The sequence below is a fragment of the Streptopelia decaocto genome (assembly GCF_964273445.1).
Source record: "Streptopelia decaocto genome assembly, chromosome: 10".
Classification (NCBI taxonomy): Eukaryota; Metazoa; Chordata; class Aves; order Columbiformes; family Columbidae; genus Streptopelia; species Streptopelia decaocto.
In genome coordinates this window covers 20196879-20222694 of record NC_138665.1, presented here as the reverse complement: position 1 = coordinate 20222694, position 25816 = coordinate 20196879, and the positions used below count along the sequence as shown (strand labels likewise).

General features: G+C 57.9%; 2 protein-coding genes across 3 annotated transcripts in view; both read left to right on the top strand.

Annotated features, from left to right (window-relative positions):
- LOC309444091 (chromosome-associated kinesin KIF4-like) overlaps positions 1–25816 on the top strand; it is a 474457-nt gene that overhangs the window by 270739 nt on the left and 177902 nt on the right. The window lies entirely within an intron of this gene.
- NALF2 (NALCN channel auxiliary factor 2) lies at positions 860–24708 on the top strand. Of its 2 annotated transcripts, none has more exons than XM_082061814.1 (3): positions 860–1643; positions 17594–17741; positions 18239–24708. In XM_082061814.1, exons 1-3 carry the CDS (start codon positions 864–866, stop codon positions 18643–18645), a joined length of 1335 nt encoding a protein of 444 aa, XP_081917940.1. In that variant the 5' UTR covers positions 860–863; the 3' UTR covers positions 18646–24708. The 2 variants fall into 2 exon arrangements, with proteins under 2 accessions (XP_081917940.1, XP_081917939.1); XM_082061813.1 differs by having other exon boundaries at positions 17594–17765.

Sequence of the window (25816 nt, the reverse complement as noted above, 5' to 3'; positions counted from 1 at the left end):
GCTCTTTTTGGATCTGTCGGGGCGGAGGACGAGCAGGCAGCAAGCGCCGAGGGGACGTCCAGCGTGTGTTTGCCACGGGAGAACTGTACGGCCACACGGTGTGAATTTTGGGGCTGTCCTATGCAGGGACAGGAGTTGAACTCGGTGAACCTCGTGGGTCCCTTCCGACTCGGGACGTTTTGCGACTCCACGACCCCGCGGGCACCGTGTCCCTCGTCGTTGGCTGCGAGCCCCGCGACCCCTCCCTGCGCAGGATCCGTCCCGTAGCGGCACAACGGGGCCCGAGCGGGGCCGAGGCCGGGACAGCCGCGGGGCTCCCGGGCGAGGGTGGGGTCCCGCGGCGCTCCCCGGGGCGCGCTGCCCGCGGCGCGGCCGGCGGCGGGCGGAGCTGTCCTTCAGCACCACGGCACCTGCCGGGCCGGGCGGCCGGCGGGCCCGGGGCCGCGCACGGGCGGCGGGCGGCGGGGGGGGCGCGGGCGGGCGCGCAGGCGCAGGGCGCCGCGGCTCCTCAAGGTGTTGGCGGCGCGGCCGAAGATGGCGACAGACTGAGGGCAATGGGGCCCGGCGGGCGCGGCGCGGCCCGGCAGCTGGCGCAGCCGACGGGGAAGCGGAAAGCCGAGTGAGCGGGCCCGGGGCATGCCCCCGAGCGGCGGCCGGCGCTCCGCGGCCGGGGCGGGGAGCGGGAGCGGGGCCGAGGCGGCGCGGCGGCCGGCGGCGGCGGCGGCCTGTAGGCGGGGGCGCGGGCATGGCGGCGGCGGCGGCGGCGGCGCGGCGCGGCGGCCGCAGGTGACAGCGGCGGCAGCGCGGCGCTCCCCCCCGCCGCCGCCGCCGCCGCCGCCTCCCCCCCGCGCCGCCCCCGCAGCATGATCCGCGGCGCCTGGATGTACCCCCGCGGGGGCGCCGGCGGCGGGGCGGTGTGCTGCGCGCCGCGCCGCAGCGACAAGCCGGTGGCCGACCCCGAGCGGGCGCAGAAATGGCGCCTCTCGCTGGCCTCGCTCCTCTTCTTCACCGTGCTCCTCTCCGACCATCTGTGGCTCTGCGCCGGGGCCAAGCTGCGGGCGCGGGAGCGGAGCGGCGCCGGGCGGGCGCGGAGCCGCGGGCCGCGGGCCCTGCTGGCGGCCGAGCCGGCGGGCGGCAGCTGCGAGGCCTTGCTGGGGAACCTGAGCCGGGCCCCCGGCCCCGCCGGCCCCTGCCCCGCCGCCCGCGGCGACCTGGACTCGGCCTGCGCGCGGCTGCACGCCCTGCAGCGGCCGCGGGGCTCCCTGGCCGGGGCGCCCCTCCGCTCGCCCCCCGCCGCCGCCGTCGTCGCCCCCTTCTTCGCCTCTCCCTCCTCCAAGAGGACCTTCCTGCAGGCTTACTTTAGGAACTTCAACCTCTCCTTTTGTGATACTTACACGATCTGGGACCTGCTGCGGGAGATGGCCGGCCCGGATGGCCTGGACTGCAGCGTGGACAACCTCATGGTGGACCTGATGGTGGCGGCGGCCGGGGCGCTGGGCGGGGAGGCCTGTAGCAGCTGCGTCCAGGCGTACCAGCGGCTGGACCAACACGCTCAGGAAAAATACGAGGAGTTCGACCTCTTGCTGGAGAAGTACTTGCAATCAGAAGAGTACTCGGTCAGATCCTGCCTGACGGACTGCAAGGTAGGAAGGGGTGCTGTGCGTGCCGCCGGGTGAGCTGCGTGCCGTCCCACAGCCCCGCCGAGCGCCGGGGGTCCCAGCTGCAGGAGGGTGCCGCGACCCTCCTGCCCACGGGCTGGGGGTCTCCTGCTGCCCCCGAGCCGCAGCCTGGCCGTGCCAGTGCGATGGGTCTGGAGCCCCTGGGGCTGCCGGTCAGGGGTGGTGGGAGCGAGAGGGCAGAGCGGGGCTTGGCCAGGGCGTGCGTGCACTCCCTCATCCCTGCACGCACCTCCTGACACCCTGCTCCCTGCCAGCCTTGCCTGCGCCGCCTCAGGTGTGCAGAACGTACATCCATGTGCACACGTGCACGTACATCCGTGCACACGCTGGGCGAGCCAGGGAGGTGCAGGGCCCCTCACCGGTGCCTCTGGCCTGCTGCCGCTGCGGAAGCTGCTGCGTGGGGCTGGGGCAGCCCAGGGCTCTGCCTGGCCATCGCCAAGCTGAGGTGAGGAGGCATGCTGAGCTGAATCGCGGTGCTGGAGCCCCTTCCCTCACACAGCAGCTGTTTTGCAGCCCTTCCACCCCTTCTCCCCAGGGAGACAGGCTGGGGGTGCCGGGATGGGACTCCCCCTTGGTGTTCCCCACAGTATCGCTGCCCGTCCTCAGTCCATGTTCTGAAAGCAAATGGTTTGCCTCCCCACGCATCAGCCAAATCAAGCCTCAGACCGGTGCTGTCCCTTTCCAAAGCGAGAGCTGCGGTCGCGTCTCAGTCCAGAGCAGCTCTGCGGGGCGCTCCCCTGCCTTGTCACCAGCCTCCCCCTGCTCCGGCTGCCTGGCCCACCTGTGCGCGCTCCCTCCGGACGTCACCTCCGGGGAGCGTGATGGTCCCAGGAATTAAACCTGCTTTCCCTTCCTCACAGCCGTGTCCCAGAGGGACGGTGGCAGGATGGTGCTTGGACACTGCCCTTCTGGGACAGTTTTGAGGGACACTTGGAGCCACGGTGGCAGTGTGGGTGGCTCTTGGTGTGGTGCTTGTCCCCTGGGAAAGCACCGGGTGCAGTTCTGGGGACACTGAGCGGTGCCTTTCATCAAGGACACATTGGTGAGATCCTGGCCACTGCTCTCAGGCCCACGGTTCTGCATCACTTTTGTAAGGAGTCGGTTTTGGAAAGGAGCTAGTGCCGGTGTTCGGGCCGGTGCCAGGCCAGGTAATTGCAATCTGCTTGCCCACATTCCCGCCGCGGTTTCAGAGGCACGTAGTATTCAGCCTGGACCAAGCGGTTTGGCCCTGCTGCTCCCGTTCCACGGCGAATGGAGGGATTGTGCTCCTGTTTCCAGCGGCGCAGCAGAAATGGGGGCTTCCTGAACTGTCTCCTGTAGCCTGTACAGGTGTCCCTCGCTTCAGGCTTAGTGCTGAGTCTGGCTTGTACTCACTGGTATAAAAACCTAGAGAGAGTACTAAAGAAAGACAAGAAACTAATCATTACCTTTGTGTCTTGGGCAAGGAGATGTTGCCATGGGCTGTAAAGCATCTAGAAATGGAGCCGTGCTCAGATGAGTCTTCATTAAGTGTCCCTGGTTTTAACATCCTTGATGAGTACGCAGGAAACGAGCTTAGGAGATGCAGAGCTGGAGGCAGGAGCAGCAAGGCAGTGACCTCCCAGCTCGCTCTGTGTCACCGTGACGGTCGCATCCTTAGAGTGTCTGTGAGTACCAGCTTTGCCGTTTCACAGGCGGCGTTTGGGAAGCAACAGGAGGGCACGAGCAGCAGAGCCGACCTGTCCGCGCTCGCCCAGGGCATTCCCAGCGTGTGCCCAAGTCTGCACAAACCGGCCTGAGCCCTCGCGGCTCCTGCTTGTTTCGGTTAAGGTGATTTGATATGCATTTAGGTGCCTTTAGACTCCCACAGCTGCGGGGTTCAACCTCGCCTTCCCAGTGGCTGCTCCCCATTTGTGAAGTGAGGCTAACACCAAACTCATCCAGCATGGTGGTGACGAGCGAGTTTTGGCCCGATTTCGAGTCCTTTGGACTTCAGCAGGGGCTGTCATTACTCGTTGCATTGGAAAATCCAGCTGGCGGGATTTTTAAAGCAGCCTGAATTTGTAATTCCTATCCAGATGCTGAATAATACTGCATTTTCTGATGTGACTTGCGGCTATGCGCTGCCCATGTGAACACCCGCTTATAAGCAACAGCAGAGACCTGTCGCTCGATGGTAACAACGTAGGAGAGCAAGTGACAGCAAAATAAGAGGAGAGTGGAGGAAAACAGAATAGACAGCTCAGCCAGTGTGAGCGGCTCCCACAAAATCCTCATAGCAGGACTCTGGTTGTAGAGAGCCCTGCAGCTGGGTAAATGGGATTTAAATACAATTTCTGGGGCTGGATGTGTGTGTGGCAGGGGACTGTGCGTGGTCCTGCCCCGCGCGGCTGCCTCCCATTCACAGCCCGCCCGCTGCACTGGAGCGGCTGCAGGAGCGCAGGCGGGAAGCAGAGCAGGGCCAGCGCACCTGCACGCAGGCTCGCTCTGCAGGGCCACGCAGCCCCCCGCAGGCCCTCCCCGAGGAGCCCTGTGGCTCCATAACCAGCACGCGCAGAGCTCTGTGCCAGCCGCAGCGCCCTGGTGATTTTGGCTCTTTATTGCTTCTGCTTTAAAACAACAAAAGCCCCGCTGGAGCAGCCGGTTGCTTCTTATGCAGCAGGTTGAGAACTTAGAAGCTGCTGAATGTTCAGGGGACCCGTGATTCCCATCGCTCCCTGTTCATAAAACCCCAGTTTCAGGGGAAAGGCAGGTGCTGTTGGGGGTGAGCAGCATCCCCAGTGTCCAAACCCCGGATCCGTCCGTGCCCGGAGCTTGGGGAATGCTCGGGGAGGGCTGTGCCAGCGTCTCCCTGGGAGCTGCAGGAGACAGGGATGCTGTGAAATGGTGGGGTCTCTGTAACTCAGCTGCTTAGATTACTCATTGCTGTAATACTCTCTACTCTCCCAGGCCTTTTTATTTTCTGCCTGGAAATAATCCCCAGGCAGATCCCACTCTTCTGCGTACGTTGTTGTTATTCCCGTGCAGCACTGACAGCTTCCAAATCATACTATGAAAGTGTTTTACTTATTACTCCTACAACTAACACCAAAAATCCCCATGGCTGAGCGACAGTGAAAGCTGAAAATACATTTATGGGGTTTATTGTTCGTTTGATTTCACGTGGGCTGGGGTTTCGTGCAGGCTGGGTCTCACAGCCCCTGCGGGCAGGTCCCCAGCACCACGGGGACAGGGGAGGGAGGGGACGAAGCGGGTCCACATGCTCCATCCGTCTTCCGAAATACGTTTTGCTTCTTGCAGTGAAGAAGACCCAAGTGGCAGCTTCTGCCGTGGTGCTGGTTAGTGCTGATGAACATAAAAAAGGTGGAAAATACTTGTGGTTTTCTGTCTGTAGGAGGGACAAATTCATTAAATGAGTTGGGGGCAGCCACCTGCCGCCTCTATCTCCCCTCTTCTTGCGTGACTTGTACCATTTGTTGCTACAAGACACGGTGAACTTGTTGCACTGAGCGGTTGTGGTGATGGTGTAGCATCCTTCCAAAGGGACCTTGGAGCAGGTCACAGCCCGGGGACGGGGACGCTGCAGCCGAATGTCCCTCGGGATCTGTGGGGAACTGTCGGCTCAGGTTTTGCAGGACTTAGCGCAGGAAGCAATGCCCGTCCCTCCAAAGCGAAGCCCTGTGTGATGCTTATGGCTGTTTTCTGCCGTTTTTTCCCTTTTTCTGAACGGGCAAAACGCAGCGTTGCTCCAGCTCAGCGCCGCCAGATGAGGGGTTTGCTTCTGCAAAGGCAGAGCGATTTGTGCTGTTTCCCTCTCCAACAGCCGCTACCCAGAGCTCCTCTGAAAGTACACACTCCCGCTGGTACTGGGGAAAATCAAGATCTATGGGACAAAGCTGGCTGAATTAAGGACTCATTAGGTTGCAAGAAACAAAGCTGTGGAGAGAGAAGGGCTGACAGGGGGCAGGGCCGGGGCTGGGAACAGAGGCTGGACAGGACCTGTAGCATCTCAAATTATATTAGATTACCTGGGTTTCTCTGCACGCGTGGGCTGTTGAATCCCGCTGCAGCCCTGGCCAGATCCATTTCTCCACCTCTGGTTTCCCCGTTATCCCGTCTGGGAGAGCCTGGCAGGGCAGGATTTCGGTCCCGAGGCTTTGGCGCCGTGTCGGTGTTTTCCCTGCCGTGAGCGCGCAGGTGATGCGGTGAGAGACGGAGGCCGGTCCCTGCTGCAAGGTGCCGCAGCACCGCGCCTGGCACAGCCCACGCCGAGCGCCTGGAGAGCAAATGTGTTTCTCTTGCTCCTGTTTAGCCAAAAACAGCATCAGCAATCTGTGTCTCTGCTCAGCATCCCTCCCCGCCGAGCATCTTCCTGGAAATTCAAGCACAGTGGGGCTGGGAGCTTTGGGAGGGCAACGTCCTGGGGGCACCTCGGGGCTGGGGAAGCCTCCGGGAAGAACCAAAGCAGCAGTTTTAGCTCCACAGAAGCACTCGAGTTGAGTTTGGCTGGGCTTATCCGAGACGCTGCTCAACCCGGTGCACTCTGGCTCCAAGCCTGGATTGCAAAACTTGCTCTTTTTTGTTTGTTTGTTTTTAAATGTCAAATCCAGAGCAAGGCTCCCACCTTACAGTTTACATGAATACTGAGGCTTGTAGCAAATCTGGGTGGGCGCCGGGTCCCTCTTGCAGCATCGCTGACCCGGTGGGTGCTGCAGGGCCCCGGGGGGCAGAGGCTGCTCCCCAGCACCCGGGCAGCTCTGGGGGCTGCACCTGCAGCTCCTCCTCAGGAACAAGCTGGAGCTTCACCGGCACTTCGAGAGGTGAAAAACCATTGCGGAGTAAATTCCAGAGTAATTCCAGCAGATCAGCGCAGTCCGTAATGTGGCAGTTGTGGCAAGGCCACCTGCACGAGCTCAGCCAAGTGCAGTACACACCAGTTCCCTATCAGCAAAGGTCGGCTTTTTCAGGCGTGCACAGAGATACGGGTATATTGTATAAAGAGTTGGAACGAACGGGCTGTGTGGGTGCTGGCATGCGGTTACGGCAGCCGCAGCCCCCAGCTGGTTCCTGCACCTTGTCTCGGGTGCCACCAGGGTGTTTGAAAATAGAGATCAAAGATCAAAAAACAGAAGAACCAAAAACTCATTGATGAAAGGAGTTTGCTCTGTAATTTAAAAACAACAGTGTCAAGGTGTCAGAAATGTGCCAGTGGTGCCTGGGGTGTGTGGGAAGGGGGATGCTGAGCTGATGCTTGGACAGTGCTGAGCTTTGCTTGGGGTCGGGACATCTGGGGGTGCGCGGTGTCTGGACCCCCAGGGTTGCTGTGGGGCCAAGCAGCCCGGGGCGGGGGCAGCGGCTGGGGGGCGCTCCCCGGTGAATGGGGGGGTTTACTGCCGCTTTCAGAGGCGTTTGGCTGCCTGCGTTGGGCTGGTTGTCTGTTAACGTCTGTCAGTGGTGCTTAAGGGGAAAAAATAGAAGTTTAGCAAGGCAGCGAGTCTGTGTGCAGCAACAGGCAGGTTGGCAAACGGCGCAGGGAAGAGTGTGAGGGAGGGCGAGAGATCTGTCTCCATCAAATTGTCACCAAGTAGCTACAAGTGACGCAGACGCCAGCGCCTGTTCCTGTCCCCGCTGGGGCTGGATGTGTGCGAGCCCGGGTTCCTCTCTGCCTGTGCCCGTCCCCAGGAACGTGAAGTGCACGGGGGCTTCACCAGTGGGGTGGACTGAGCTCCTTGGGGCGGCAGGCTCGGCTCCGGCGGTGACAACGCGGTGCGATGCTTCAGCGGCTAACGGTGGTTTTTTGGAAAGCGTCCGACGTGCCGTGGTCCTGCTGGGAGTCTGAGGGCTCAGCAGTGTGTGTGACAGTGTCGGCAAAACGTGTGACCTGGTAAAATGACACAACCCGCCGCCGCGGTCCCCACTTGCTGTACACATCCATTGCCACCAGCTGCCTGGGGTGGGCCAGATTGGGGACAGCTTGTGATGCTGCTTTTCATAACAGGCAGCGATACTCATTGTCCCCACAGACAAAGGGACCTGCTGGTGTCACACGGACTGCCAGCCGTGCGAGCATCCCCGTGCTGCACCTTCCCCGGAGCTGAGCACCAAGAGGGGGAAGAGGATGCACGTGGTGTCCGCCTAACCCAGGACACGCTGGCCCGGGCTTCACGTGTTCCCCGTGCAGGGCCGGGCAGGTTTGCGTCAGGAAAGGAGCCTTTTGTGCAGGGGAGGGATCGCGCAGCCCGGCCTCCCCGGGTACGCACAGCAGCCCCAGCGGGGTCTCATCGAAACAGCCCCAGCCCAGATGCCGCACGAGGCTTCTCCTGTGCTGCCCACCTGCAGAGCCGCCTGCAGCAGGGCCAGGAGCACAGGGCACCCCTGGCTGCCGGCGGCTGTCCCCGCTGTCACCGCGATGCCATTAGGATGCGGCTCATGCCCGGCTCCGCGCAGGGGAAGCTTAGCTCTGCTGGCGTTTGAAGGGCAGTGACTCAGGGACAGTGAAATCTGTGAATGAGCTGCCGAGGCTGCTTGGGCGAGCAGTGGCCATCTGTCCCCGCTGCCTGCAGCCCCAGCTGCCGGCCCTGGGGACGCTCCGCCAGTTCGGCCTCACTCCTCGGCCCCGCTTGCTTTTGCTCTCGGCTTCTCTGCGCAGCCTCTCTTGCAGCCACGATCCAGGGGTGCCAGGGGGAGAAGTGATGCTGTGTGTGTGCAGTGGGCTCCCCGAAACTCTGCTGATGTGGCCATTGTGTTAAAAATGGCATCACCTGGCAAGGGTTTGGCTCTCCAGAGCCCTGCCCGCACGAGCATCCCGCTGCTGTTTGGTCCGGCTGCAGAAGGAAACGCTGCCTGCACAGTGCATCCCCTTACGAGTGAAAAATACATGTATTTGGCATCTCAGCTGATGTCTGACCTCTGCGCAGCAGCTTCTGCAGCGTTTCTGTTGGATGGAGGGGTGGGAGGGCTGGCAGCAGGTCCCTGGCCTGGGGAGACAGGAGAGTGACCCCATAAGCAAGCAGTGAGCAGTAAAAGGAGGTAGGTCCTCGTGCTTGTCACGAAGCAGCTGCGGCCAGCCCAAGGCTGGGTGGAAGCTCTGGGTGATTTATTCCTCACAGCAGGGTCTCCCAACACCGTCCCCAAAGTTCTGGTGTCTGCTGGAGGTGGTGAGGGCAGGTCCCGTCCCACCTCAGGACCCCCAGCCTCTCTCCTGCAGGTCCTGGTTTCAGCAGAATTTCCACTTCTAGCCCAGGGAAGCATCTCTGAGCTGCCGTCTTCCCTGGGGATGCTGCGGTTTCCAAGAACTGGCATTTTCAAACCTTGAGCCAGAACATTCCCCGGCAGCCACGTTACCAATTGCTGCTTCAGCCTTGGCAAACTGGGGCAGGAGATGCTCACGGAGATGGAGAGATGTCCTCCCCCCTCCCTGGGCTGGTCCTGGCTGGGCAGGAGGTGCAGGCACAGTTTGGTGATGATTATCTCATGAGGGGCAGCTGCTCTCCCCCCACCATGTGTGGGCTGTTGCTGACAGGTCTGCAGCCCCCAGGGCAGGGAGAGGGGGTATTTGTGGGGTGTGGATGCGCCTCAGTCTGCAGAGCTCTCCAGGGCTGTGTTTGAGATGTTTCTTGCAGCCCCTGCTCCCGCCCCAGAGCTCTGAGGTGTCGGACATCTCTGTGTCTGGGGATGCATCTGCCTGCATGTCTAGCCGAGATGCTTGTGCAAGGCACGTGCAACGCCAGAGTCCTGTGATTTTGCTGCTTAGTTGGTGAACTCTAGGTGTGTGCTTTGGAGCTGTGCACCTGTTAGTTATTTGGACCTTAGTAATGGCCTCGTGAGGCCGTTTCTCGTAAACAGGCTGCATGGCTTCCCTGTCCCATGTCCACAAAGCAAACCTGCTCGGTGGAGTTCCTGGGGCTGGAAGCTCTTGGAGCATCGCAACCTCATACCGAGCTGGCTGGGCATGTAGAAGACACATCCAAGGAGGTGCTTGTGAAATCCGAGGCATTTGGCTCAGTATTTCTGAACTTTGCCCAGCGCTCCCCTGTTGGCTCTCAGCACGGCTGGTAACGCACCGTCCCTGGGGAGCGGTCCGGCCGGGAGCATCTCCTCGCCCCATCAGCTGCTGGGTAATGGATGACTCGTGGCACTGAAGTGTCTAGCCTTATTTTTTTTATATCTTATCTAATGTAACAGGATGTTCTCATTATCTGTATGAATGTTTAATCTACTTTTGAACCCTGCTAAGCTCCTGGCTGCAGCAGTATCTAATGGGAGCAGATTCCTCAAGCAATGCTAATAGATTGCAGGGACCTGACTTTCCCTCTGTCCCAACTCGATTGTGTTCATCTTCAGTTTCAGAGCAATCTCTAATTACTTTTTAACTAATTGGGCTAATAACAGACTAGGCTGCTGACTAACCCACGGGTTACCTGCTGCGTTAGGGTTTGGTGTGTCCCCTGCGCAGGGCAGCCAGCAGGACCGGGCACTGGGGGCTGTTATGGGGTGTCACAGCATCCTTGTCACCGGGGCTGCCGCTTGGTGGAAATTCCATTTCTTATCATCTTGTCGTGACACCTCGCCAGTCTGCACATGGGTAGATGGAGTCGCTCCTCTTTTATTACTGGGTTATTTGTGTTTTGTCGCTGCATTGACCCACACATCTCCTGGTGTCCACCCCGTTCACATACATCCCTTCACACTCACGTCCTGGCCTCACCATCCCGGTGAGCTGTGTTCTCTCTAAACCTCAGCCTAAACCTTCTGGAAAGGAGAGCACACGGCAGTGCTCTGGATTTGCTCGCTTGTCATGGGAGTACCAGTCCTTTCTGCCTTTGCTTGTCTCTCAGGCTTGCGCCCATCAGACGTTTCTCAGGACACAGCTGGTGTCCCAGTCCAAGGCGCTTCCAGAGGAACAGGCTCCACGGACACTTGGTTTGGGTTGAACACATTTATTTTCCAGCAGCGCCTGCAGGGAGCCACCAGGACCAGGCCGCCTTGTACCAGACACTGTCCACAGGCTGCCAGGACAAATCGGAGGGTGAGCAAAGCGGACAGACCCGGGGTGCGGCGGGACCCACCATGGGCGCTGGAGCAAGAGTTGGGGTCTGTGGGCAGCAGGGAGCAGAGCCCTTCCACCCCATCATCATCCTCTCTTGGAGAAAGGACGTGTTGATACCAAGGCGGAGTTTGCTAATTAAACTAAAACATTATTTTGTGGGAATTGTGATGTTTTTGAGCAGCGATACGGTCTCAAAAGCCTGTGGCAGGAGTGGTCATGCGGAGCTGGTGGCTGCACCACGGGGAAGGCCCTGTCCGGGTCCCAGCGGCCGCGGGGCCACCATGGCAAACCTGCACTGGGCAAACTGGGAGCTGTGGTGGGAGCGAAGGGGCTGCAGGCAGCACTGGGCAGGGACTGGGCAGCTGGGGGGTGCAGGGGAATGAGGGGACCTGTGACACGTGGGGACACAGGTACCGGCTGTGGAAGGCGAGAGGGCTTGGCAGTGGGCGCTGCCTTTCCGTTTGTGCAGCTGTGACGTTAATTAGTGTGAGGATGATTACTGTTTTCCTTGCCGCTGAGGGCTGCCCAGCACCACTGAGGGCTGCCCAGCGCCGTGGCTCAGCGCCGCTGAGGGCTGCCCAGCACCATTGAGGGCTGCCCAGCGCCGCTGGGGGCTGCCCAGCACCATTGAGGGCTGCCCAGCGCTGCTGGGGGCTGCCCAGCACCATTGAGGGCTGCCCAGCGCCGCTGGGGGCTGCCCAGCACCATTGAGGGCTGCCCAGCGCCGCTGAGGGCTGCCCAGCACCATTGAGGGCTGCCCAGCGCCGTGGCTCAGCGCCGCTGGGGGCTGCCCGGTGTTCCCCGCCCTTCCAGGGGGTGCTTCTCATTTCGGGGCAAACCGCAATTCCGGGCGCTTCCTCCTGGGTTTGTTCCCAGGCGAGAGCTGCATCTGCTGGATCAGGCCCAGCTCGTGCTGCTCTCTGCACGCAGCAGCCCGCGGGCGCAATGTGCAGATTAGCAAAGAAACCCCTAAATGTGGTGCTCATCCCCTAGTACCATGAGCTTCGTTGCGATAAGATTTTCACCTGGGATCTGAGTGTATAAGGTGTGTGGAGGTTGTGCTTTAAAGCTGTTTTCTCTGAGTTTTCAAAGATGAGCGCTTAGGGAGTTGTGTGTGTCTCAGATTTGTTTCAAGTAGCTTGGGGGGGGGGGTATTTTGGGGAAGCTTTATTTTTTACCTTCTACAAAAGAAGGGGGATTCAGAACTAGGAATACAAACTAAAATGCTAAAAACTACGAGCTTCTTCAGGAGGTCACTCCTCATGGTGGCTCATGGTGGCAGGTGGCTCCAACTTGTGTTGTTTGAGGTAATTTGGGAGTGATTTAATCAGGGAGCTCAAGGGATGTGGGTGGGAAGCTGGGGCTGGGGTTCCCTGGCCAGGGGACGGTTGGTGCCATTCCCAGCGCCGTGTCCCTGTCCTTGTCCCTGTTCCTGCTGGCACCTCCACCGCGGTGCCCGGAGCCGCAGACAGGGCCGGGGTACAATGGGCAGCGGAGCCCCCAGTTGTGAAACGGAGGACGCACGGCTCCAGCGCTGTCATCGCCAGGCAAAACTCAACTTTATATTAAAAACAAAAACCAAAACGTAAAAACAATACAAAAAAACAATAGTCGCACACAATTGTGGGGTTTGGGGCTGGGTTGGGTTGATTTTTTTCATCCCCCAAACCAGAGCTTGTGGACGTGGCAAGGCAGGGACGGGGCAGCTGCAGAACTATCAAAGAAGTTACAGCTGTTACAGATATGGTGTTAGAACAGCCTATAGCAAAGCTGGGGTTTGGTTGGTTTGTTTGTGGGTTGGGTTTTTTTGGTTTTTCTAAGCTGTTTATAAAGCTCAGCACTGTTAATGTCAGGATGGCAGGCGGCAGTAATTGAATACAATAGTAATTGGGCATTGCAGCCTGTGTTTGTGACTCCTGGCCGTGGCCGTGAGCGTTCCCTTCATCCTCTGCCATCCGAGGGGGCTCTTCTGTGCCCCCCCGGCGTGTCCTGCTTCCCGCGCTGCATCCTGATGTGCCAGAGCCTGGAGAGATGCCCGAGCGGCTCATTAGCAGCGCTCATTTCCCTGTGTCCAAGATTAATGAGGCGCAGCCGCTCCAGATGCTCATCTCAGGCCACGGTGGAGCTGCGAGTGCGGGAGGGAGGGAGCGGGCAGGTTTTGGTCTGGCAGGGATTGCTGGGTGGACATGGTGTCCCGATGAGTTCCTCGGGGTGCAGGTGGGTGGGGGGGTCTGGGGAGGAGGATTTTGGGCAGGGGGTCTGGTCTGAAGGAGCGGTGGAGCTTGCGGGATGCTCATGGACCACCCGGCCCCACGCGGCTTCCTCAGTCAAAAGAGCCAAATAATGCGATTAAACGCAGCAAGTCTTGCCTTTTCTATACAAAATGAGATTATTTTGTAGGGGAAGGTTTCCCGCTTCCCTGCCGGTCTGCAGATCCCCCTGCCAGAAAAGCGGGTGCTGGGCTGGGGATGCTGCCCATGCCTCTAATTAAGGAGAAGGGTTCGTTTGAGCGGGGCTGGGCCCCCTGCGCCATCCTGGGGGAAACTTCCCAAGCGTTGCTTCCCGCTCTCATGGGAAAAGAGGATTGAACTACAGCTGGTGGTCCCAGTGGGCATCCACATTATCCTGAGCACCATCCCCTGTGCAAAGGTGCCGCATCCCGAGGATGCTGCTGCATCCCGGCCCCTTGGTCTTGGCTGGGGCGGTTCAGGAGGCAGCGGCGGTGTTGGCAGAGAACTGGCAGCAACCGCATTGGAAACAGCCAAATTACTTCAAAAAATGAGTACACTGGTTTGTGCAGAAATAGGAAGAACGCAGACAGGCTCTGGAAAAGCTGTTTGGTGGGGGATGCTCTCCTCGTGCGGGCAGCGAGGAGCTCGATTTGGCACCGAAGCAACTGCAAAATGTCCGAACAGCTGACTGCTGCTTCCAGGGGTCGGTGGCAGCGTGAGCAGACAGGTAGCTGTTGGAAATCCATTTCATTTGGGCTTTCTTTAGTGTCTTTTATGATGCAGATGGAGAGCCTGTCCTCCTCCTTGCGTGGAAATGGGGTGGCTGAACTTGGCCCCTTTCCTGGGCAGCAGAGCTCCTTGTGCTTTCTCGGAGTCGTCTCGCCAGTCTTCTGAGCTAAAACATGCAGGAAGAAGGCACCAAAATAGAGCTTTTTGGAGTTCAGGTCACTTATATTTACTTGGTGAGGCTGGAGATCAGCCAAAAAGCGAAAACAGAATGGAAGAAACGCTGATTGCAACCAAGCTCCCTTCCTGAAGAAACCATAAAGGGCAAGAATGGAAAACAATGAGCTTTCCCCATTGATTTAAGCTGAGAATAAATTTCTTCCTGTCCTAACTTCTCACGCGTCCTTTCTAGCAGCAGGAGAAAGCAGATTGCGTGGGGTGAGCTCGGACATATCGAAAGCTACTGAAAAAGCAAAGCGTTGAGGCTGCTGCTTGAGCATCCCGGGGAGTTTGGAGCTTGCTGGGAACGCTGATTTTCGCAGGTGTGACGGAGGACGCGGGAGCTCTGCAGATCTGCCCGTGTCCCGTGCGGCCCCGCTGCGCCAGCAGCTCCGCACCGCGGTTCTGAACAGCTCCGGGTGATTCCATCACGCACAGCCTGGGGATCCCCACTGCGGCGCCCAGAGCACCCCGTGTCAGCACCCACAGCGCCGGTGCTGCCCTCGGGGCAGCTGGGTGTCCTGGGAAGGAAAGGGAGAAAGGCACCTGGAAAATCCTGGTGCTGGTCCCAGTTTCTGGGTGAGAGCATCTCCCCTGCGGTGGCTGTGCTACCACCAGCTCTCTGCAGCCTTTTGCTCAGTATTTCCATTAAATCCACGGGGATGTTGTTGTCTGAGACCCCAGCCCTCCACCAAACTTCTTGCTCTGAGTCAACAGAAACATTTTAGGGGAGAACATGCAGATCCGCGGGGAGTCTGCTCCTTCAAGCTGCGTTTCCAGAGGAGAGCGGGATGAGCCCAAGCACCTTCCCACCGAGCTCTCGGGAGCCTCCTGTGCCGGCTGTGGGACCAAAGCACAGGTCTCTGCAGCCCAAAGGCAGCGCTGGGACAGCAGGTGACAGCAGGTGACAGCCACCCTCCTCTGCCACGGGCCAGGGCATGTCCCTGCTTGGAGTCACGGATGTGAGCGGGGCCGGGAAACAGCGCGGGGGAGAGAGGGAGATGATTCAGGGCTGGGAGGGAGACTCGGCGGAGACGGGAGAGAGTAAATCAGTCGAGCCTGGCGAAGTTATGACTAAACGGGGAGCGTGATACATCTGCAAATATTAGAAATGTGTAAACAGAGAGGAGGGAAAGGGATGGTTTGTGGAGTGATTGAAGGGAATGAACTTTTGGATGGAGAAATGTAGGTCAAGTATGAAGGGAAACTGGTAGGCAGCGAAATAAGTGTTTTCAGTGGTAAAACGAGCTCCTCGGGAAACACGAGACGGTCCCGCCGGTGGGGATGTGTAATCCAAGGGCCTGGAACATGGGGTGAGCGGGAGGGACGACTCGTGTGTCCCACCGGCTCCTTCCGGCCGCACGCTGGGGCCGGTCACACCAGCGGCAGCAGGCTGGGTCCCCGCGGCTGCGCTGGGTGACCTTGTTACCCGCACACGTGGCTTGTGGGGCCTCACATCCAGCAGTGCCGTGTCCCGGGCACCCCGAGGGCTCGGTCCCGGGACGTGGGAGCAGCACCCCGGCCTGGGGGAGCCCCCGCCGGCCCCACGCGCCCGTGGGCCCATTGCAGATTTGATCCCTTTCCCGTTCCTGACCCGTTTGCGGGTGGGTGCTGGGCTCACATACAACCCTGCGAGCTGTGTATATGCGCTTCATTCATTTGCTATTTATTATTTATAACTATGAAGCCCTGACAAGCCAGTGCAAGAGAGAGATGTAAGCAGCGGGACATCGTTGGTGCTGCAGAACTTGTTGCATAGAAAAAGCCCAAATGCCTAATCACAAAAAGCGAGTGGCAAGTTATCTTTGGTTTTATTCTGGTGCATCTCTTAGTTCTTGTTTAAATTCGCAGGCTGTTTGCGGTGTAGTTAAAGCAGCTGGGTTTTAATCCTGAAAATGTTGTGGCTTGAGGGGGTAAGTAACAGCGTTGTGGAGAAACCGGGACTGGCCGAGCCCTCGGAGCGCAGTGGGGACGTGTCCACCTGGACAGGCTGGATGCTTTGGGGCCTGAGTAGTTAACACGCGGGGGGCCGGGGAGCCAAAGCCGGGCTGGATTCTCACATCCCGGCTGGGCGCTCTGACCCCGGGGCTGGTGGCTGCTCTGAAACGCTTGTGTCCTGCTCCCAATTAAACTTGTAGTGATGAAAGCGCCACCAAAACTAACACACTTCCATGAACATTCTGGTTTTCATGATTTGGCATTTTCCAGGAAAAAAAAAAAAAAAGAAACTAAAATAACTTGCCAAGAATTTCCCAACTAGCTTCAATTCTGAGACACTACCGGGGTCCAAACAAGCGATGATAAGGATCTATGGAAACATGGGGAAACAAAGAAGCGATGTTATAAAGCCTCCAGAAAATAAAAATGCAGCTGGAAGGAGGAGCGTGGGGTTTTTCTCCAAGCACGCCGAGGAGGGAAAATTCATTCCCTTTGAATCACGGGGAGTCCTTTCGACTCGGTTTCAAAGGAAGTTGGCTGTGGTCGTTAACGTGACCTTCACTGTGTCCCCAGTGCCCAGATGTGTCCAGAGATGAGCTGGAAGTGCCACCGAGGCTGCTGCTGTTTCTTGCAGCCTGAGGAATGATTTCTCCCCATGAGAAACCAGAGATCTCCCTCCCTTTTACAGCAAAGACAAACAATTTCCCCCTGCGCCTGATGCTCGGGAGATAAGGAGGGATGCGGGAGATACGGTCTTAACCGAAGCCATCTGGGCCGTGCCCGGCCGGCCGCGATGGGCACGAACGCGCGGCGGGCGGGGGGAGAGCCGGCGTTGCTGGGGAGGGGGACAGCGTGGGCTGGGGGGCAGGAATTCCCCCCAAACCAGGTGGATGGGTGAGGAAGGTGGCGTTTGGTGGCAAAGGGACCAGCCCGGGGCAGAGACCTTTGGAAACGGTCAAACAGGCTCAGCCCATGCTCCGTTTTGCTGTCCCTTGGCCGTGGTCAGAGCCGATGGGGACCAGAGTGCTTTAGAGCAGATGTCAATCCCTGCCCTGCCCCGGGGGTGTCCGGGGGGGAGACGCTCTGGGACGGGATGAGCGGTGCTTGGATTTTCACACGATGGACCGAGCTCTTGGGCCGCCAGTCCTGGCAGGATCGCTGTGATCTCTTGCAGTGCCCATCTGTAGGGGACGTCACTCCGTGTGGTTACTTTGCTCTACTTCTGTGGTGGTTTTAGCTTGTAAGATGAGTCCCACAGCCCCAGCGGTTCAGCGGTTTATTTTAATGGATCAGTGAGTTCAGTAAGTGACCCCTATGTACTGACTTACTCGTCACCGTGTTCGGGATTTAAAGGGTGGCTACAAAGCAGATGGAGATGCCCCTTTTACAAGGAGTCCCGTGGAAAAGACGAGGGGCAATGGGTAAAAGTTACTCCTGGAGAGGTTCTGATTTGACACAAGAGGAAGTTTTTCCCTGATGAGAACAATCAGCCATTGGGATAATCTCCCCAGGGAAGTGGCAGTTTCCCCAAGATTGGACACTGTTAAGATTCAGCCGGACAGGCTGCTGGGCCAGCTTGTCTAGACTGTGCTTTTGCCAAGAAAGGTTGGACCAGATGATCCCTGTGGTCCCTTCCAACTGGGATTTGATGGTTGTGTGATTTCTGGCGTGAGCTGAGAGCTCTCCCTTCCCCTTCCCCCCGTGTCTCTGTGATGCTTTGGCTACCCCAGCCCTTGGGGAGGTGACACGTCCCTCTCGGTGGCTTCTCCTAGGCTGTCTATAAGGCCTGGCTGTGCTCCGAGTACTTCAACGTGACCCAACAGCAGTGCCGGCAGCGGATCCCATGCAAGCAATACTGCCTGGAGGTGCAGACCAGGTGCCCGTTCGTGTTACCGGACAATGACGAGCTGATCTATGGAGGTTTGCCTGGCTTCATCTGTACGGGTAAGGAGGTCCGGGGAGCGGGGCCGGGGTCCCGCACACCCGGGGGGCACCGGGGGACGGGGCAGAGGTGGGTGCTCGTGAGCCCCGTCATGCTTTGCCTTTTTGGGGTGGAACGGGAGGAGGCACAGCGTGGAAACGCTGCTTGACCGCCGAGACAAGGCCATTGTGCCTGAGGTGTAAGCGGTTAACGGCGACACAGCAATTAAAGCCCTTCCGCTAATTGAAAGCTAATCAAGCATGCGAGGGGCTGGAGGTGATGGGTTTAAAGCAAGGCTGGGATATTTAACCGCTACAAGCAGCCTTTGGGGTGTCCCACGCATGTCCCAGGGCTGTGCTCTCTGCACGCGGGTCCAGGCTCGCAGCCCCACTGGGGACCAGTCCCGGGGGGTGTCTGGGTGTCCTGGTTCTTGGGCTCTGTCCCGGGGCTCGTCCCCTCCCGCTCACCCTCCTCTTCCTCCGCTTCCTTCCCGCAGGGCTGCTGGAGAACCCGCTGCCCGACGAGGAGGCCAAGTGCTGCGAGGTGCAATGGGACTCCTGCGACCACCCCCCAGACAGCAGCGACAACACATCCCCCCAGTCCACGGCCTCCGAGTCCCTCCATTTCCACCGCCACGACCCCCACCTCCATCACCAGCGGCACAACCACTACCACCTCTACCACCACCACCACCACCAGTACCACCAGCCCCACTCCCCGTCCTTGCTGCCGGTCTCCGCAGGGTCTCGCCTCGGCAGCAGCAGGATCAGGCTCTGCGTGCTGGTCCTGATGCTTCTCCACACCATGGTGTCCTTCTCCAGCGTGCACGGTGGGGCGGCCGGCGGGGGGCTCAGCCTGGAGAGCCTCCCCGCCCTGGAAGAGAGCGTGGCAAGGGACGAGTGACACACAGGGGACAGCCGACCTCCAAGAAGAATGCCAGATCTTTTTTCCACGAAGGGGGGGGCACATGCTATTCCTCCAATGGGAGGCACGGGATTGGGGGTGACGCACACACACACACCCCCGCACATACCCCCAAGAGCTGCTCGCCGCGGGGCATCCCCGTGATGAAGAGTCTCTAATGCGCACAGGGCTGCGGGACTCGGCTTTGAGAAGGGTTCGGTCAGTGGCAGCCGGGCAGCGCGGCGAGATGCCGGTGCGGGAAGGTACGGCACGGGGGGGCAAGGGAGGGGGTCCCTGCGGAAAAGGGGGCCCTGCGGAAAAGGGGTCCCCATGGGACGGCCACGCATCGCCCGGCCACCCGCCGCGAGTGCCTTGGGTGCCCGCCAGTGATGCCAAGCGTTTGACGGTCAGTCTCGCCCCCGGTTCTTTTCCTCTTCGGTCCGTAAATGCCGACAGGGTGGGGGGCACCCTCTGCACAGCTCCTGTCCCAGGGGAAGAACCCACCAGTTCAGGGCAGAGCATCCTCGTGGGGTGCAGTGTCCTCAACGTGCGTTCCCCGCGCTGATGGGATCGGGGGCAGGAGTGGGACAGAATTACGATACACTGTGGTACTACTCGGGGTTCGTCTCATGACGTCCCGAGCTGCTCCCCCAGCCTTGCCTCTCCTGCTCCTCTGTGCAAGGAGGTGGGGAGGAGGGAGGAGACACGGGGCAGGAGGGACATCCCCAGCGTTCCCATCTCCCCCTTTGCCAAGCATCCTCATGATTTGGTTTAACCTTGTTTTTACTTTCTTTCGGGCCCGGAGCAGCTGTTCTCCAAGGGGAATTGGGGAGATGTGAGCCCGGCAGTGCACAGGCTAAGCCAGGGAGCGCGTGTCCGAGGCGTCCGTCCTTCCGTCCTTCCCAGCTACAAATCATGGGCTGGATGGCAGAAGGGCTGGAGAAATCTGGCCTGTAGGGAGAGTCTCCCACACAAAGAAAAAGCGCTAATGAAGCCCAGCTGGGGAAGAGAGGCTTTGTGAATACTTTTTATCCGTGGGTGCCCCCCCCAGATCAGAAAATGTGCAGGAGCCCGGCTGGGAGAGCTGGACTCGGCCGGGCAAGGTGCTGGCTGGTGCAGCCTCGTTTGCCTCCCGTGTTTGTTCTTTTTAACCTGAGCTCAGCAAATCCAGGGATCCAGCCCCAAACAGGCGTCAGATCCCGCTTTCCTCGGAAACTCCCAAATTCCGCATCTGCCCACCAGGACCTGTTTGCGGGAGGGATGCTGTGAGGTCGTACATGGGGGGGACAGCTCTGCGCCTCCGGGCCGAGCACCAGAGACAAGAAAGTTCATTCTGGGTGTGGGTGAAGGGTGCGTTTTAGCACGAGTCGGCTGCGAAGTGTCCCGGTCGTGCTGTGGATGTGAACCTGCTCGGTGCCTGCAGAGGATGCGTGTGACGGTCCCTCTGTTTCTGGGCTGGTGCTTCCCGGGGCGATCACGGGATGGACGGAGCAGGAGGAATGTCCTCCTGCATCTCAAACTCATCCCAGATCCCCGTGAGGCTCCATGGAGTTGAGGATTGTAAGAGTTTTGTGGTTTCTGGGGTGTTGAGGTGAAGCAAAACCAAGCAGAGCCCCGTGGGCAAAGCTACTTCCTACCCGGCAGGAGGGAGGAAGGCAGAAGTACCAGCGTTTCGGGGGAAGAACACCTTTCCAGGTCATTTTCAGCCCATTTCCAGCCCAAAGAGGCTCTGGGAAGCAGCTGGATGTTTGATTTCTGCTTTGACTTGAATCTCAGAGCTTTGGGGTGATGTTTACACGTTCTCAGTTACCTGTTACCAAAGTCCCGCAGATACAGAGCCTGTGAACCCGCAGTCCCTCGCTTGCTGGGCTAGGAGAGCTGGTGCTTGTGGAAGATGCGGGTTTCCCGAGCAGATTTCCTTGCCGTCGCTACCCAGAAAAGGTAGGACGATTCTCGTTTAACTGTTCTTCATTTTCAGCCTAGTTTACACCCCTGTGAGAACCTGGACGTGCAACAGTTCAGGAAATAGGGATCCCAATCCTCTGTTTGCTGCTGAGCAGCGAGCGGTGCAGCTGCTGGGATGACTCGCAAAAGCACCCAGGGAGCCCCGCGCCCGCCTCCAGACCCAGCTCCTTCTGAGCGAAATTAGATTTTTCGTGTACTGCCAAGAGTTAAGCTAATTGCAGGCGCCTCTCTCGCAGATAGGCTGCGGACAGTCTTCGAGCGACTCATCGGGAGAGAGAAGAATAGCCCAGTGTGGTGCGTCAGCCGGTGGCCCTGAGTCACCGGCCCTATTCATTGTGTGCCGGGGTGACACTGAGCAGCGCCCGAGCCTGCGCAGACACCACAGTGTTCGTGGTCTTCATGATGTTCGTGATGTTCCGGGCTCGGTTTCTCTGCACCACGCGTGTGTTTGGAGCCCGTTCCGGAGGGGTCCATGCCCACCCGAGGCAGAGCAGGGCCATGGAGCGGGCAGCGCAGGCTCGGGCGCTCTCTGGGGAGGTTTTGTGATGTCCACCGAGGTCCGACATCCCCAGTTTATCTTCGGGGACCAGGGGAGGCTGGCGGGGGTTGGCTGGACTCACCCGGGAGCTGTGACAAAGGTCTCCACCCTCCCTAACACCAGCGGACGAGCTGCACCACGGGTCTGCAGCCTGAGACGGTTCAAAATTGGGGTCTTTATGTGGTTATTAAGGGGGTGTAATTGCACCAGGGGCGGGGGGAGGCTCGGCAGGGCTGTCCCCATAAGAGATGCACAGGTTTTCCAGGCTGGAGCTGTTCCCGTGAGGATAACGTGCGGGGGGGCAGGCACAGGGCTGGGATTTTTACCTAGTGTGACTGGGAGGAAAGTGCTGAGTCTTCACAGAGCGAGGCTTTTTGGAAGGAGTTCTTTTATTTAGCGAGTCTGGGCTGCCGTCAATAAGTTCTGTGGTTTTAGGGCACCATATGCTGTATTCAACACTCTGCCAATCTGGTTAAACGGATCCAGACGCGCTGTTCAGAGAGCGGCCGGAGCAGCTGGAAGCGGCGCATGTCGCAGTCCATCATTATAAGGCCGTCGGATAAAAATCTTCTCTTTGGTCTGACATTACAACTTCAATAATCCTCCATCCATATTAGATTTCTCTTTGCTGTACAAGAGAAACACCCAGAAAGGAGACGTTAACATTGTCTCAGTTAATGCCACTGACATTATTTTTATTAAAACATGGAGTGAATGTGCCTGGGATGAGGAGGAAAAGGGGTTTTTGCTCCACGTGTGCAGGTACTGCAGCCCCTCCTGTGCCACCCTGGAAAACACCTGCGTTTATCCTACCGGGAATTTAAAACCGAGGTGCTTTTTATTCCGCAATCTTATTTCTTCTCCCTGAAAAAAGGTGCCACGCATTGGGATTAATCTGTAAAACTCAGCTGTGGGTAAACGTCTCTCTGCTCGTCGGAAAACGCCCCCGGGACAGGGGGGATTCTGCCCCAGGATGAGGGCGGCCAGGGTGATGCTGTCCCTGGTTGGGATGCAGGAGAAAAGGTACCTGGGTCCTGCGCTCCTGCAGCGTTAGTCCTGGGTTCTGCACTTTAATGTAGCTGCCAGTTGTACAAATTAATTAAAAATAACTGAAGAAAAATCCCAAAGAAAGGCCCTGCTTCCTCTGGTGAAGATTAATCATTAGTTGAGCCTTTTTCTTATGAAAATACAGATCCATGGTAGCCCCAGGCGAAAGATTCCCAGGGAGAGCCCTCACCATTCGTGCTCTGAGTTAGGGAAATCGCTTTGAAAGCATCTGACAACTAAAGCAGAACATGTTGAGTAACTTGGCAACACTCGGAAAACATCTTGAAATGGTTTTTGTTCAACACATTTTGCTTTGCTTCAATAGGAGATGTCAGGGCAGCTCAGTCGCTGCCAGCCGGGCTGCGGGCGGCGCTGGAGCCGGCTCCTCTGCCCGCCTGCCCAAAGCCAATCCCCGCAATCTGGGCGCTGGGGCCGGAGCGGCCTCGGCGGCGATGGAGGGTCCTGTCGCCCAGCCCCAGAGGTCCCTGCGGATATACATTATCCGTTAAAGGCTGGAAGGGCAGCGGGACGTTAATAACCATCTACTTCAGCCCATCAAACCAAGTCTTCTCGGGCATCCCAGCGCGGTTCCTCCGTGACAAAACCCCCCAAATCGGCCCGTTTTCCCCCAGAAGGCGCCCGATCCGGGCAGCTCTGCGGGCCCGCTCAGCTCCCAGCATCCCAGCATCTGTATTGCAGGAATTAAGCATTCCAGCAGCAATTCTTCAGGTGTTCTTGGCCCGTGGAGCAATTAGGGTGATGGCTCCCGGTCCCGTGTGTCACCACATTGTCCCTGAGCGCCAGCCCCCAAAAAATCCTGAACATCAGAAAATCCTGGCGCTTTACACCCATGTTCCCTGTGGTTGAGCAGAGAAGAGCATCCCCCAAGGTAATTCCCTTTAAAAGCTGTTGGGATGTTTTCAAGCCCGCTGCCCATCTGGTTGGAAGCAGGGTCAGGAGGGGGTTCCAGCCTCGTTAGCGTTTTACGATGATCCTTTTTCAGCCCAGGAAGTTGACAAATTCGCTCGTTGGAAACTGAAACTCGACAAAGAAAATCAGTTTTGGCTTAGGAAATTTGGGTTCTGTTTTACCATTTTTAAATGTATTTATTTGGGAACCGTACGTGCTCGTGTTGCAAAACAAAAAGACATTTCAAGCCAGACCTTTTTTTATTTTGAAACTTGTCGAAACAAGCCATATTGATAATTATGACCGATTTATTGTTTTCAAATAGAGAAATGCATCGAGAGCGGCCCCTTCCCACCAAACCTTTCCTTTTCAAAAGAAAAACCCCTTTCACATCAATCCCGCTTTTCCTGCTCGCACAGTTGGGACCGGTGGCAGTGGATCCGGAGAGAATAGCAATTTGTAAGGAATTCCAACCAGTTCGACTTAAAATAGCATCCAGCCGGTTCGGTGGGGCCGAGCAGCTCAATCAAAAGGCAGATTGGGGGAACTGGAGAGCGGCCGTTGTTGCTGGGGGGACTCCAGCCCGGTCACCCACCTCGGGGACAGTCACCCCGGAGTTCGCTTCTCCAGGTCCCCAACCATCCCCTGACCAAGCTCTGTGTTCTTTTCCAACCCCAAAATCCGGCTGCTTGGAGCCTTTCCCTTGGAGATGTGACGCTGGCGGGATGTCCCCAGAACCAGAGGGGACCTGAGATGGGGGGGACTCGTGCGCCGCTGCGGCGGGGACGGCGCACGGTGGGAAAAGCGGCTTTCTCAAGGGGAATTGCTGGGGAGATCCCCGAGGAAAACATCTCACCCTCTTGCCCTTCTCCGTTTGGGACGCGGGAGACGCTGTTTCGGGTCCGTCTGTCCCTGGGGTGCCAGGGGGACACGGGACGCGGAGGGGACCGGGGCGTCCCTGCTGCTTGGGCTTTGGGACTGTGACCAGGCTGCTGGTGGCCGAACCCTTCTCAAGTGCTTGTGGAACATCGGTGGTTACAGAGCTCAGACCTACAGAAAAACCAACAAAAATCGTAAAAAAAAGGTCCTTTTACAGTACATGGTGGCGAGGGGAGAAATAAAGGAAGCAAATGAACCCCTAGTGCTGAAGTGAAGATGTTCTTTCTGACCCCCTGCCCCGTTTCTCTTTCTTTCCAGCTTTCGGCCTCTGCCTCCCGGACCCGCCCCCTCTGTTCCCACCCCCCTTCTGTTTCTCTTTCTCCCCCCGTCATAAGAAGTGACTGTGTCCTCGAGGGGACGCTTTTCTTATGCCATTTTATACACTGTGCTTCATGTTTAGAACTTTTTTGCACTAGTTCCTACTACATTTATTTTCCAAAACGGTTTGACAAAAAAGATTAAAAAAAAAAAAGAAACAAACAGAACCCCCCCAAGGAAAACACAAACCCATGCTATAATTCAGTTGTATTAAAAATATTATCCTACTACTCTCTGTGTTCAATAGTCTCTGTACCTGTAATGCTTTCAGTTCTGTTGTATTTTGGGGCAGAGGTTTTCTCCGCTCCTTGTTTAACCCAGTAAAGAAATAAACTGTTAAGAATTGATGATAATTTCCTCCTCCCTTTCTCTGTGGTTTAACTGAGGCTGCTCCCCCCAGGACCTGCCCCCCTCTGTCTGTCCGTCCGTCCGTCCGTCCCGTGGCTGCTTTTCTCTTTTTGTCCTGCAAAATCCCGTCTGAGATGGAGGACAGAGGCGGCGGGATGGAGGGACAATAACCCCGCCTCGCTGGATTTGATTTCGTAACCTTTCTTTATATCCTTTTGTTTCTTGCCTTCGCATTTCTTGCCACGGGGGCTCACCTCAGAACAATAGGGGCAGCGACTGTCACCAAGAGATCCATCAGACAATAATGACTAAGCCAGGGTAGCCAAATTTTGCCCAGCTGAAGTCCGCACCCACATTACGGTCTGGAATTAATTCGTCCGGCCGGCAGATCTCGGCATGCAACAGAGCGGGGCCGCCCCCTCCAAATTGAGCGCTGCGTGCCGCGCTGCCAAAGGCCGCGGGACGGGCGCCCGAGGTGACGCTCGGCCCGTCCTACCCCGAGCCGAACATTCACAGCTTGGAAAGGCACAGGAAACTGGCCGGAGATGATAGAAACCATTTCTTACAAAGCAGATTGGGGACGTCCTCTGTGAACCAAGTTGTCTACAAGAGATGGGTTTCTTTGTGGCTCAGGGAGTAAAAATATATATCTATGTATATGTGTACATATTGACCGTTAATGTTGGCAGATGGAGGGTCGTGGTGCTGCTCCCAGTTTGGGCAGCTGGAGATCGACCTTGTCCCAGCCCGTTTTTAACTGGAAACGTGCTGTTGGCTTGTTTATTAAGTCACATTAAGTCACCTGCAGGGTCTCCAGCAGCAATTGCTGGTTTTCCACCCGGTTTTGCAGCTTTGGGAGCGGAGCGAGGGGATGGTGGGGGTGCCAGTCGGGGGTGGTGCTTCTTCCTTCTGAAATCCATTTATCCTGGGCTGTTCCAGCCGATTGTGTTGGTTTTCAGAGGATTTTTGCCGTGCCACCAAAGTGTAGAAATAAGGCAAAGTCAAGATGCTTTCCAGGATGAAGCATGAACATGAACTTCTAATGCAGAAGCGTGAAATGGGGTCTCTTGTGCCGAGCCCCACAGCCAAACCAGTTTGCAGAGCAGC

Coding starts and splice junctions, on each gene's coding strand:
- NALF2 (XM_082061813.1), top strand. CDS start 864: ATGATCCGCGGCGCCTGGATGTACCCCCGCGGGGGCGCCGGCGGCGGG. Junction 1,644..17,593: donor CCTGCCTGACGGACTGCAAG/GTAGGAAGGGGT, acceptor GGCTTCTCCTAG/GCTGTCTATAAGGCCTGGCT. Junction 17,766..18,238: donor GCCTGGCTTCATCTGTACGG/GTAAGGAGGTCC, acceptor TCCTTCCCGCAG/GGCTGCTGGAGAACCCGCTG.